General features: G+C 36.7%; 2 protein-coding genes across 27 annotated transcripts in view; one reads left to right on the plus strand and one right to left on the minus strand.

Moving 5' to 3' along the window:
* LOC117576569 (TLD domain-containing protein 2) overlaps positions 1 to 14497 on the minus strand; it is an 84580-nt gene that overhangs the window by 26052 nt on the left and 44031 nt on the right. For 8 of the 26 annotated variants that reach the window (XM_034261420.2, XM_034261421.2, XM_052006802.1 and 5 more), the window contains 5 exons: positions 3414 to 3517; positions 1885 to 2190; positions 501 to 989; positions 334 to 440; positions 120 to 274 (listed from right to left, as the gene is read on the minus strand). In XM_034261420.2, the coding sequence (XP_034117311.2) occupies positions 120 to 274; positions 334 to 440; positions 501 to 989; positions 1885 to 2190; positions 3414 to 3517 (1161 nt within the window). Of the gene's footprint in view, positions 1 to 119; positions 275 to 333; positions 441 to 500; positions 990 to 1401; positions 1563 to 1884; positions 2191 to 3413; positions 3518 to 9972; positions 10045 to 13118; positions 13169 to 14497 lie in introns of those variants that run through there. The other 18 variants (XM_052006801.1, XM_052006809.1, XM_052006795.1 and 15 more) reach the window with 8 other exon arrangements.
* On the plus strand, positions 3928 to 4810 carry LOC117576698 (probable mitochondrial import inner membrane translocase subunit Tim17 1). The gene is made up of 3 exons (XM_034261695.2): positions 3928 to 4326; positions 4446 to 4654; positions 4724 to 4810. Exons 1-3 carry the CDS (start codon positions 4005 to 4007, stop codon positions 4742 to 4744), a joined length of 552 nt encoding a protein of 183 aa, XP_034117586.2. The 5' UTR covers positions 3928 to 4004; the 3' UTR covers positions 4745 to 4810.

Below are 14497 nucleotides of genomic sequence, written 5' to 3' on the forward strand. Positions count from 1 at the left end.
ATATATGAAAATAAAAAAGCACAAAATAAACATATTGAACAATACAAATTATTAACAAACGTATTTTGTTGTTAAACAAAGAAACAAAGAACACAACTACAGCAAGCTGAGATACTAACCGATCTTTGCTCGGAATGGCCCAGTGATGATCCAAAAGACTCTTGCGACGCTCCTCAAGCGTGCTGCGTGTGTTTGTCAGGCCGAGCGTTTTCTTTTCATCCTCCTCATCGTGAGCGTCAGTCTTAGCGCTATCTTTGGCTTCCGTTGATGTATCCTGCAAGTGCAAAAGCGTCAGTTTAGTTTGTAATTCCCTTATGTGGATGGTGGACTTACCTCGACACGTTCACGCTCAAAGGCCTTGGGAAAGGCGTCGCCGTCGCGACCAGTGCTGGAGCAAAGCGACTCCTGATCATCGGTGATTTCCAGCGAGCCAATTTCCGCTGTCAAATGCAAAATGTACAATTTGTAAAAGCTTTTAATTGATAATGCATCGAACTTACCCTCCAAACGCTTGGTCTCGATGTCCGCCTGCTGCTCGCTCAACTCCTTGGAGTCCTCCTCAACTAATACTGGTTTGGGATAATAGATCTCTGGCTTCTCGGCCTCAGCACCGCTGCTGGCAGCAACACTCGGTCCAGCGCCGCCAGCGACTCGCATATGGGCAATGTCATGAAAGATGGCCGCATTCACAACCAAATCCATAGGTGCAATGACGCCATAGCTTTCGGGACCATGCTCGATCACCAGTGGATCACTGACATTCGGATCGAACATGACAGCATTGCGTGTGACGAGCAACACGCCACCAACAACACCTTGGCCATCGGTAATGTGTCGCACATTGATCTTGAGAAAACGTTGTGTAATCACAGGATCATCGCTCTTGTCGGCATTCTCCTCAGCCTGGCTATTGCTAAAGCTGTTGCTGCCGACGACCCGCTCGATGTGTCCGGGCTTCGGGGAGCCGGGACGCAGGCCCTCAAGTATATCTGTAAGATAGAGTATTTGGCGTAAATACATATTTCGAAAGTGGAATCCAAATTGGCGTTGCGTTTGCGTTGGCGTTGCGCTGTGATTTTCTTTTTTGTCTTTATCAGACTGATAAGATAGCAGTGTGCTGGGCCTGTGGCTGGAAGTGGGCTTCAGCCCACGGGGTAGAAATTGATTTATGTGATATTTAGTTTAAAATTAAATCTCTCTAAATGCGCGCCATGTGACAATTATAAACTTGATGATGAAGTCCGCTGCAAATTTGCAACTCGTGTCTGAGCACTGTGGCTGCTTGAAAGACTGACTCCCCCATCTGTGTCTGGCGACCAATAAGAGAATTTTCGACAAATTAGCACACATCACCATATAACCAAATAAGCAAATATTATTATTATAATAGAAGAGAATGACCTCCGTTTCGCCAAAAGACAGCGGTGTGCATGTTGATCAGGCTCACTTCCTTTATGTGTTACCAACACTTGCACTTGCCACTACACAATATTTTTAAAGTGCGATGTGGCCAATAAACTAGGGCCAACAGTTTTTCTTTTGTATTATCTCTCTTGTTTACGCGACACACACAAAAACAAATAAAATAGCGCAAGTGTCACGAATAATTCTCGACCAAACCAGGGCTGCACAGCAACAGCAGCTGGTTGGCACTTCACAGCTGTTGTTAACAGACAGTGAACGAGTGTTGTTCAGAGCTGTTAATAACAGCGTTGCCAACTATCATGCAGAGCGCGGCACCCAATTTGAAAACAGGGAAACCCAAGTTTATATGTGTATGTGTATGGGTGTAAGCTAATAATCAAAATAAAAGCGAAAAAGCGGCAAAATGAGCTTCAATATCATCGCACCAATTGCACCATTTCCATCAGTAGCGTCGCTTACCTTTCTCCTGCTTGCTCTCATCGCTAGACAACTTGCGCTCTATGGGACTCGACTTGCCGGAGATGCTGCCGCCTCCACCGCCGCCCCCTTCATTCGTTCCCGTCGAACTAGTCGAGGCATCGTCTTTGGCACTCTTATCGGGCACCAACAGCTGCTGGCCCGGGTAGATAAACGAGCTGTTTAAGCGATTCAAATGTGTTAGCTCCGATGGTGTCGTATCGAAACGTGCCGCCACCGAGGTCAGTGTGTCGCGATTTCCCACGGTATAGGAAATGGTGGGTATGGTGGGCAATGAAGACTTTTGCTCTGTGAATAAAGAAACGATAACTGTTAATTAACATCCGACACAACCTAATACAGTTTCAAATGCAAGCAACAATTAATGTGCAATGCGCGCATGTTATCATAATTAACATACTTGGAAGAACTTTTTTTTTGGGCAATTGCTCGAAGACCACGAATTTGTCATCGGGGCGCAGACGCGAATAAATTACGCCAGTTGTGATGGCATCCTGTGCAATTTGTGCGAATTGACGGCACAAATAGATGACAGCAAAATCATTGCTGGTCACTGATGTTGTCTCAAATGCATTCACTTTCTGATTTACATTCTTTTGCCAGTAAATTTCTACACATTCTAACATTTTGAACACTTTATTTGTACAGTATTTGCATCAATACAAGAAACGATTGTGCGCTATCGTCATCTCACAGTGACCGACTAATAATTACTTTTAAACCTTTTATCGCACGTCCTTCTCTTTTTCTCTTTTGCAATTCGAATTCGGATTTCGACGTTGACGTTACACCAACAACATTGTCGCAAGCAGCTGACCAAAAAAAAAAAAAAAAAAAAAGACGCTATCGCTGCACTCGAAATTTGTCGATTCTGCGTTTTTTGTTGGTACGTCAAAATCAAACAACGAACATAATGAAAACAAATGATCGACCAAACAAATTGAATAAAAGACTTGTTTATTTTAAATTGATAAGAGGCTCTTATCACAGTGTGATTGTTATTGATATAGTTCTATGACTCACTAATTATTGCATAGATAACGTTTATTTTCCATGTTATGTAATAATAATATTAAACACTTTAATGCAATATTTCGAAATTTTAAAGCTGCCGTTAAATGAAGGTGGTGATGGCACTATCGATGTATGAATATACGTTTTTCATTGTTTTTTAAAAAGCTTTATATATTTTTGACTGCTTTCCACTGATCAGACTTTTGTCAAAAACAGTAGTTTTTGAAAAAATTCAAAATGCGAAAAAAAATCTAGTAACGGCACTTTCTATACATTGTTTTCCATATCTACCGGCAAGTGTGTTTCTTTTGTTTACATTTACTTCGCTTTGCTCTTCTATCGAAACGTGCGTTAACAGTACTGCTCGCTGTTATCTAACAGTACGTGCGCAGCCAACTTAGTGTTGAGCTTCCCCATAAAAAGGACAGATGGCGCTAGTGTGCTATTTGCAAGTTCGCGCGCTATTTAAATGTCAACAAATAGAAATGAATACTTACTTGACAATTTGTCGACACTCTCAAAGCGCTGCTCAACTTTCGAGCGCAATGAATCCAAATCGAAAGGCGCTGCAAGGCCATGATCCACACTGCGTGATTTGCTCCTGTAATGCAGACATAAAGAAAAAAAGAAAGAAACACGTGACAAAGCACGAAACGGTTGTTAAATTTAATTAGAGAATATAAAGTCGTAAATCGATAGCAACTTGTTGGCTGCGATCTTTATCACTTACAAATTTTGCAGCTCAAATTGCGGCCATAACTAGCTAATAACAATTTATTTATTTATATGTTGTTATTTTGAAAGCTGCGTGTAATGTTTTTGTTTATCTGGCAATCAACAATCGAGGAGTGACCAAAAATGGCAAACGACGACGCATTTCGAAAATTTCGCGTTTATTTTTTTTTTGCTTTTTGTTTTTTAGTTTGTTGTGTTTTTTGTTTAACCGAGTTAACCTTTAAATGCTTTCGATTTGTGGCGACACGTCACGAGTTCGCCTGTCCTCAGAATTCACTACAATTTTCACAAGCAGGCCTTCAAACAAATAGTTAATCCAAACTCTAGCTACTATTACTACATTTCTAATCAATATGGAGGAGTATTCACGCGAACCGTGTCCATTTCGCATTGTCGAGGATTGTGGTGGCGCCTTCGCCATGGGCTTTGTGGGCGGCTCAATCTTTCAGGCCATTAAGGGATTTCGCAATGCACCCTGCGGCGTGCAACGTCGTCTGGCCGGTGGCATGGCCGCGGTGCGAGCACGTGCCGCATTGGTTGGTGGCAGCTTTGCCATTTGGGGCGGCACCTTCAGTGCCATCGATTGCACATTGGTCTACGGTCGCGGCAAGGAGGATCCATGGAATTCAATCATTAGCGGTGCAGCGACTGGCGGTGTGCTTGCAGCACGTGGAGGTACGTCAATGTATACGTAGTTGCAAATGTAAATGTGTTGCAAGCAAGGTCATTGAATAATTGAATGCACTTCGATTTGCTGCTGAAAATCAATTTCGTTTTCGATTACGATTTCGCAGGTGTCACCGCAATGCTGAGCAGCGCTTTAGTTGGAGGCGTGTTGCTCGCGCTCATAGAGGGCGCCAGCATTGCCGTCTCGCATTATACGGCCGATAACTATCGCCAGATATCGGTGGTGGAACGCATGCAGCTTTACAATGACCGTCAGATGCGTCAGCTGAAGCAGCAGCAACAACAGCTCGCCAGCTTCTATGCGGAGCCAAATGAGGCAAGTCGGAACGCATTTGAAATGGATTTTTAATTGCTTTTTTTTTCTTTGTTTGCGTTTATTTTGCAGGGCAACTCGATGCCGGCTTAGAAACTTGTCGCGTCGCGTCACCGATTGACAACAAACATTGAATACAAATCTTTCTTTTCTTTACAATTTATTTTGAACATTTTTATTTATTTAGCTATTTTTTGTTTTGTCATTTTTGGCTTGCAGATGCCTCGAAATTGAATAGAGACACACCATCTCGCTCTCTCTCTCTCGTTCCATTAATATTCATTTGACGTGCAATTCGAGCTTTTGTCTTTTGTTTTTTTTTTTAGAATATTCTGTAGATTTTTTATATGCCACGCGTTGTCACGGAATTTTTGATGGCTGTTGATGACGACGTTGATATCGAGCTTCCTAGCGCCAAGTTTGTAACCACTCAAGCACAATCGAGTCAACCGCCACCCAACAAAAACAAAAAACAAAAAAAAAAACCGACATCACACGCCATATTTAGCTTGGCATGTGTCGCACATTTAACTATCGCTTTGATTTATCATATTTCTAATTTTCATTTTGCATTTCGAATTGAACTCCTAATTGTTAAATAATTGAATCTTAACTTTCTATTCGTATTCATCTTGCATTTGAGATATCTTAAAGTCACTTCTATTTTAGTCGTAACTATCTTTAGATACATTTGTATCTGCGTCTTTTTGTGTGACATTTTTGATTGACAAAATTAATTTCCGCCGTGGCAACATTCTGTCATCCGTTGAGTGGCAAACTGAGGAAGTCTTTATTCGATTTTATTCATGTTGTGGCTGCTTCAAATTGAATAACTGATTTGACAGCTTGCTATTAACTATTTTGATATAAATAATGTTATTCGCTACACTTGGTAGATGAAACTACTAGAATTCAGACCAGCATAGTGTTAAGAATGTATTCAAATCGTATCTGAGTTGTATAATGGCAATTCATTATTTATGAATTTAAATAAAGATCGCATTTGTTGACAGATTTTGGGATATATGCTCATGATCATGACAATCAGGTTTTCGTCGCGTATTTTTAGCTTGTTTTTAAGGCATTCAATTGAACTACAATGAGCATATCTTTGTATGCATATTAGCTAATTTGCATAATTTATCAGATTAAACGTGCCTCTAAAGATACAATTGTATCTTTTTATTGCCTCTGGCTAAAAGTCTCTTCAATGCAAATGTTATTTCTACCATCAGTATTCGAAGGGACTTTACAATAGAGAGCTATCGTTCATTGGCATAAATTATTTAAAAACAAAAATGAGAATAAAGAATATGAAAATTATTTGCGCGTGTCTTAGCAAAGTGCGATGGCAATTAGCGAAACCAACTGCCGATAACCGTAATTGAATATCAATGATAAAAAAGATAAACAAAAAATGGAAATTATTTATTCAATTCTAGTATTTATGCGCTAAGGCAGCTGACACCGAGGAGAGGAAGAACCTCTCTCTCACTCTGTCTCTTTCTCTCTTTGTAGTCTGCAGATAAATAGTAAATAATTATTTAGCGCACATTTGTTGCGCTTTTGTATTTATTGTAATACTATGTATTATTTATCGCAATTGCCATGACAATTTCGCCATTGAGTTACGCTTTTGCCTTTTGTCATTTAAAAGTTCATTTATTTATTTATTCATTTTAATTAATTGCGCAGCTGAAATATATTTCACAAATCAAACAAACTTCGTCGCGCCGTTCGAGGCCTTCTAGGCCTATTTACGCGTAATTTTACCTGGACGCCTGAACTTCATTACGAAAACAGTAATAAAAACAATAACAATAACAATAAAGAAGTACAACACCAATCGCTAAACTGGACGAGCCCAGAGAAACAACTGTGTTTGATTTGTAAGTTGCGACATTTGACGAAGGCGACACAAATTATTTTATTTTATTTTCTTTTCATTTTTTTTTTTGCTTTTTTCTGTTTATTAAGTTCACAATGCTCGCAGGAATTCAATTTGCTCAGATGTTTTTTGTTTTTAGGTGGAAAAGTATCATATCATTTTGTTTTATTTTTGTATTTTTGTATGCATTTATTTAGAGTAGAGCAAATATCAATAATTATGTGGCACATAGTTCATTGTTCAGTGTCTGCACAAGTCTAGCCTTCTTTATTTTATTTTGATGGTTTTTGTTTATTTTGCACATTCCTTTGGCACATGATTTGAAGGCAGTAGCAAATTGGGGAATGCCACATGTCGAAACTTGAAGTAATTCGCAAGAAGGTTGAGTAATTCGAGTGGTTTTGGATATAGCTACTGTTGTACTTATGAGATTGTTATATTTGTTGTACTGCTTGAGTTAAGTGAGTTTTTGTCAGTTCTTTAATGTCTTTCTATAAAGGTTATCGAGTGCAACTATTGAACTTTATTGAACTAAAAAAACTTTGAATGGAGGAACCGATAAGAATACCATATTCAATGTTAATAAATTTAGCTTTCATTAATGAATTTTATTTAAATTGAATAAAGACCTTTATTGATATTTTCTTTATAAATACATTTTTTGTCATAGGTATATTGTGTATTGTGTAACATTGAAAAAACTGCGTCCGTTATTTTAATTTGTGTCATAAGAAATTAAATATTCAAATGCAAATCTCGTAAATTCTCTTTTATCTGTTTCTTCATTTCCCAGTGTCAACGTCTTATTAAATGAGAAATTCATGGTTTAAAAAGACGAGAATTTTAGAGAAACCTGATGGACAGAAATGACACAGTTTACGCTATTTTATTGTATTCAGCTTATTTTATTAACTTTTTGCTGCCATCATCATAAGTTATTCTTTTAGGAACGCGGTTATTGGCTATATGTTTATTTCATTATCAAATTCGAATATTCCTAAACTATATGTTGAATAGTCAATTGAATGTAATCATTTGCCACAGATCAAAAGTGAGATTAAACCACAAAAAAAGTATGGCAAACAGAAAAGAGCTACCAGCAAGCAGCAATAAAAGTGTTAGGTATGAAGTGAATGTTTATCGACTACTGATACTCTTACTCATTCCTGAACACACACTTGTGTTCTATTCATATCTTATCAATAAACTCGCTTCGCGTTGCATTAATGTTTACTTAAGATATTTTCGGCCCTGGGCAACAACAAGAGTGACGAGTAGCAAGCAAGAAAGGCGTTAAGCCTCTTGGCTTTGGTAATGACAAGTGGCAAGAAGGCAACTAGAAGGTTGCATGCAGTTCACTTCAGTTCGGTTGACTCTGTTGTCTCACTGACACCATTCGACTACCAGACCACCAGCATGGCATTGCCTCGACATCTGACTTCTGAAATGTCAACAACACTTCTGCACCTCAACACACAACAATAACATTGTTCTTTGGCTCTTGCTGATTTCAGGCTTACGTAAAACAATTTGTCGAGTTGTGTTGGATTTGTTATTAATGATTCATATGCTCAAAGTGCGCCTAGAAGAGTGACGAACCGTTAAGTGTCTAATGCATAATGTATTTCATGACTGCACTTCAAGTGTACTCGACTAAAGATACTCTTTAACATACAACGTAATTAACTAGAGTAGTAAATAGTATTTACAAAGAAGGAAGAGTTGATAAGTTTAAGTATTATACTATTTATTACATTTTATTCACATTTCTTTACTATATAAAAGTGCGTCTGATTGACAAATCTCAAATTCTCATCTCTTTTGCAAGTCACTGCGTAACTAGCAGATACCCTGTATCTGTTCATAGATAAATCGATAGTGTCAAAAGAAGAACGAAAACATAAAGCAACTCAAACTAACTGATAAATGTATTTCATGTTTAAAATATGTGTAATTGAGATTGCCTCACTACAAGATACCCTGCATTAAATACACACAACTCAAGAGTGTTTAGTTGATAAGTGTTTAAGTTTAAATTTAAGGTCGTATTTATTTGTAATGCATGTTTTGAATGCAAACCGTAAAATGCACAACTAAGAGATTCCCTGTACTGGTGAAATATTAGTTCAATTGATTAGAAACTAGTCTAATAAATACTCTAAATAATCAGATTATATATCTTAGACTGATTTGTTAAGTAATCTAATAAGTTACATACTCTATGCCTAAGCATACCCTCTTCAATAGGTGCTGGGTGTTAAACAAACAGGTAAAATACTGTCATATTTTGACTTGTATCAGCCTTGACTCGCTTGATGACTAATTGTTACTACCATAAATATTCGTAAATTGTCTTTTTGTCTGCTCTACTCTCATGTTGTGTGGTTATGGATCGGATCGCCACGGATCGGGGTTTGTTCGGGGTCTGGGTCTGGGTCTCTGGCGTTGCGGTCTGAAGATCATTGACAAAGTTGGGTCTTTGAACTTGATGCTTATTGTGAGGTCTATCTGTCTGTTTGTCTGTTAAGCTGCCGTTGTTGATTTGAGCAAACTCACGTTTTGCAGTACATGAAAACGCATTGTGTAGAAACTCTTTGTGAAAGATGGCAATTGAGAGTGATATCGTGTGACGCACTTAATGATAAGCAAATAGGTAAAGAGCATAAAATGCCTTCCTTATTTTATATTTCTGAAGCACTTTGGTCACATTAATCTAATCTTTTTTGGCTAATCTGCAGCGTTTGGTTTTTGTTTTCTTCCCGAACTGCTGCAAATGTTTTTTTGTTTTTTTTTTGGTTTTTTGTTGTTTGTTTTTGTTTTTATTTGTATTCTTTTCTTGGCTTTGACGCGTCCTAATCATATTAATATCAGTCGTTTATTTAGTGCTTATTGTTGTTAACAGTTTTGTGGCTCTTATAAATTATCAATTTTGTTAATAAGATGAAAGGCACACATTAAGATTATCTGCGCGTCTGTAATAAATAATCATAAACGGTCGAACGAATGTGCGCTTTATTAATTTTCCGTTTTATTTATTTATGTTATACTTCGATTGATTTTGTTGCATTTATTATGCATTTGAATGCTTAGTTATGGTCACAACTGAGCTGCAAAAAATGTTTATAGATTTGAGAGAGATTGAGATTGAATATTGTTATGCAAATTGAAATGTGCTGACAGGCTTTAAATAATTAAGTTTATATATGTAGTAAGTATGGCTACAACATGCAGAGAGAGCGCTTCATGCTTCATATCGAATCGAGTGCAGATGCAACATGCAAAATGCATTTTCATTTTAGCTACATTTTGTGTATCATCACATAATCAATTAGCTACATTTTATGTACAAAATATTTGGGTGTGTGCAAAGTGTGTGATTGGGTTAGTGATAAATAAGTACTAAGTAGTTAGTTATGTTGTTCATTTCACTTACCTGCGCACGGGAATCGCCAAATTGTCAACGCTGCGTGACAAACTGGAAACATCTTGACTAGCCCTACGTGACCTGGCACGTTATAAATTATAAGGAGCAAACGTAAATTGTGCCAAAAAGTAAACGAGAAAATCATAAAAATCAATTCAAACGGCAACCAAAATTGAACAAAACAAAATAAAAAACATTAAATATAATTAATAGTACTACCAGATAGAGAAAGAGAGAGAGAATGAATTTCGTAATTGGAATATACATCGAGAGCACTCGCTTTCGACAATTCCATCTACGAATTACGTTTAACGTTTAACAAACGCCAATTCCGTAACGCACACGTAACTTACATACTATCTTTATTTTCTTGCCACCTTTCCGTCGTCCTTTCCCACCTCTCCCTAACTCAGTGATCGTTACTGGATGATATACTATGTGATATAGATGTGTACAAGTAATAGCTGGCTGAGCACGTGATGAATTCTGAAAGTCCGCACATTACTTAAACTTTACAACCATAAAATAGTCACGTTCGAAATGTTTTCTATACTTTAAAGTAAAGCGATAAGAATGTAAAATATCTAATAGGTGTCGGGTCTAGAGAAAGCTAAGGAAAAAATGCATGTGAGAATGTTTTTTCGATGTTGGAATTTATTCAAGTTCTTTATGATACTTGAAATCGAAATTTAGTCGATACAAATTTTGTAATCGTGCTAGGATCAAATATATGTTCTTTATTTATGTGGAATTGATGAAATGAAAATGAAATTAGACTTAACCATTAATACAAATTTTATAATCGGGTTAAGATGAATTCGAATCATTGGATCTTAACGCGATTACAGATATGTATGTATTAAGCGATATAATTAAATTTTGATTTTCGTTTTTATAAATTGAATTTAAATGAAGCAACTGTTAGGCGATATAACAAAATTTCGATTAATACCTATTTGTAATCGCGTTAAAATCAAATAGGATCCAATAAGTAGAAATGAAAACAAATCAAAATTGAAAATTTTGTATTATATTTAGATTAATTCTAATCAAAAATTACTTCTTGATTTCCATTGGATTTATTAAATTTAATATCGAAATCTAATTATATCGATTAATACACATTTTGCAATCGCACTATAATCAAATAGGATTCAAAATAAAAATAAATTTTGTAATCGTATTAAGATTAAATCTAATCGATAATAATTTCTTTTGAAATGTGGCAAGAACACTAGATTGGATTAAGTATTTTGGGAACTTAATTTGATAAGCAGATGATAATTCGTATCGATAAGATTCGAGTGCTTAAGTCCGCTTTAGCAGCTCTTATCATGGCTAATTCTTCGATACGCCGAATCTGGGAAATTCAATCAGTTGAATTGAATATAAATTTGGCAGCTTAGCAAACGATTCACTTCAGCCTCAAGGATCGCGATTCTCATGTCACGATTATCGGTAAATTCTATGTTATTCCGATAAGTGTCATAATTCTATTAAAACATTTGCTTCTATTTCCGTATGCTGCGGTACGCCTACACTTGATTTGGTCACGCGTTTTCGATCTGACAACACCTGGGCCCAATCGAAGTTGGACCATAAAGACATCTTATCTTTATTACCATAAAAATTGATAGCATCGGATGTTGGACAACTTAAGAAATGAAGTGTGTCGGATGATGTGTGTCTAAAATGGTTCACAAAAGTCTTAATTGCATTCAGACAGAGCTCAATAAATGAATAAATATGATACTCGAGACTTGTGCCGAAATATGGTTCACTCATCAAAATAAACGTTTACCATTGATTAGCACATTTTTACAATCAATTGGCGGTCGGCAATTTGCTCCCTTTCGATATGGCAATTAACAGCTTTTTTGGGGATTTTTTTCAATAGATATTTATGGGCAATTCACACACTCTCTCAATCAATAAAACTCATCCTTTGTTTTATTTTCGTTTCAATGAGCCACAAAGAAACGAAAGAGAGAGACGCTCAAAGGCAAGAAAGAGACAGAGCGCGGACTGATCATTAAGCAAACGAGAGGCAGCCTCTTCCGGCAAACAAATACTCGAAAAATACTCGTGCTATAAAGCTGCGTACGTGCCTTAAAGCATGCGTAGACGGGCTTTGTGTAATGGCATTTGCGTTGATCTGGGTTTGCCGGATGCTTAGCGCGATTGGGGAGCTTCCTCCTTAAGAACAGGTCTCTCTCTCACAGCAGCTGTCGCTGTCGCAGTGGTGAATCAGTGAGTCAGGCATTCAGTCAGTTAGTGGAATACCTTGGATCTTGGATGTGGCAATCTAACCGTGATTAATGTCAAGCATTCAAATTGGAAACGCCACATGCTGCATGTGTCTGTCTATTTTAATGAAATAATCTATTGATTTATAACCTTGGATTTGTCAGTGGCAATTTTACTGGGAATCTGCTGACGACAATCTTGAGATCTCTATCATTGAACAATGCTATCAGCGTTGAACTGCAAACAATTTGTACTTGAGTTGTTCTTGATTTCTGTTTATACTAATTATTTTTAAATTATTGGTTTTAGTGCCCTTTTTTATTGACTTTCTGACCCATTTATCAAGATTGCAACCAGTAACCTTTAAAGTTAAATAATATTATCTGCGCTCAACTTCATTATATATTTAGCTGAGTTTTTTTAAAATTTCTCCTTTTAGAATTAGATTTTTGGTGACCTTACTTATTAAAATGCATTTATATTTGCAAACAATTTGTATTTAAGATTTTCCTTAACTTCGGCTTATACTGAATTTTTCTAAATTAAGATTAATACTTTCTATTTGCAAATAATTCCACTGTAATAATAAAATTACGATTCATATTTTTGGTATTTATATTTGCAAATAATTCCACTGTTATAATAACGTTTTATACTTATGTATTAGTTAATTTCTGTTTGTACATTTTTGCAAAGTTAGGTGTTTTTTTTGATAGTTTTCGACCCAGTTTTCAACATTAAAATTATCTAACAAGTTATCAGTAACATTTAACAACATTACTTAATTTTTCTTAATTTCAGTTTATACTATATTTTCCTTAAGTAAAGTGAGCTAATTTATTGACGATTTTATGCATTTAGCAACACTTTTTTGCTGACCCAGTTAATTAAGATCGCAATTATCTTACCAGTATTGTTGAGATGTGATCATGATGTTTTGCATTTTGCAAAGTTAATTACAGCTCGCATTTGCTCAACAGCCAATAACTGTTGGGTAATAATAACTAATATTTATTTCTCACTCCACTCGCACTCACACTCTCACACTTTCTCACACACACACACACTGCAAGAAAACAAAGTACGTTTTAGGCTTTATTTGCTTTTCATTTCGGCCAGGCTAAAGTTCAAATCAATTTCAAGAATAATTTTTTGTTGGTTGGCTATTGCACTGGCGAAAATGAAATTGATGCGTGTTTTGTTTAGGCACAAAAACTTGACAAAAAGCCGTTGATAAAATGCGAAAAAGGGCCATCAATCATACGCACTGTCAGCCAGCTAAGCGGCAGCTGCCGACAGATGAGCTGTAAAAGCACACACACACATACCCAGACATAAAGATGTGTATGTATGTGTGTTAAACGACAAATTCGGCTAACACTGCGCTGACGTTTAATGACTCAATTTTGCTGTCATTGTTGTGTTTGGCGGCAATATTGATTACGAAATTAATTAGCTTGTCAAAAGTGTTCGCAAAACGAGAGAAATGACAATTAGTAGTAGAAGGGGCAGGGCAACCTTGACAGTTTCGCTGTCTTCTACTTGACTCCGTCAGTGACACAGTAGCAAAGCAAAGTAGCTTCCCCTATTATCACTTGAGTACTGCATGGAAAATGTCACGTGCCCGCGCTGCAGTGATAAGCGCAGCATTGATAGCAGGGCAAAAACAAAGCGCAGCATCCATAGCAGCAGCAGCGACTGCCAAATGCTTGGAATTTGTTATTTAATTTCTTTAGAATTTATTTTGTTTATACTATATGTATATCTAAATTCCAGTTTGTGCGAGTAATTCACGTTTCGCTTGCTTTTTTGTTGTTCAACTCTCCTCTCTTTCATTTATAATTAGAAGTTTTTAATGCCGCATTGTTATCTTTCGTTTGTTAGAGCCGCAATGTTGTTCTGGGCTTGTTTATATTTGCCTGATTACAAAAGCTAGTTGAAAGGGTTAATTGAATGGGCTCGGGCCTCGACGCAGTGTCACCTCAGAGCGTAGAACGTGACGTTTGCTTTAAAGTTCCACGCTTTTAGTGTTGAGAGTGCATGGAAATGAACGAAAAGCATTTGCGAATCATGTGATTCATATGAGACGCATCAAGGGTGACTGACAATATCGTCAATTTTAATTGTTCAGAGCAGATTGATTTAAATTCCAGGTATAATATAAAATAGTTCGAAACGTTTGAGGAATTCTGAGAAAAACATATTTAAAATTTAAAATTTAATGACCATTTACTCTAGGGAACAGAATTGTTAAATGACGCCAATTGAAGAGAGCATTTATGAATAA

The sequence above is a fragment of the Drosophila albomicans genome, chromosome 2R (genome assembly GCF_009650485.2).
Source record: "Drosophila albomicans strain 15112-1751.03 chromosome 2R, ASM965048v2, whole genome shotgun sequence".
Lineage (NCBI taxonomy): Eukaryota > Metazoa > Arthropoda > Insecta > Diptera > Drosophilidae > Drosophila > Drosophila albomicans.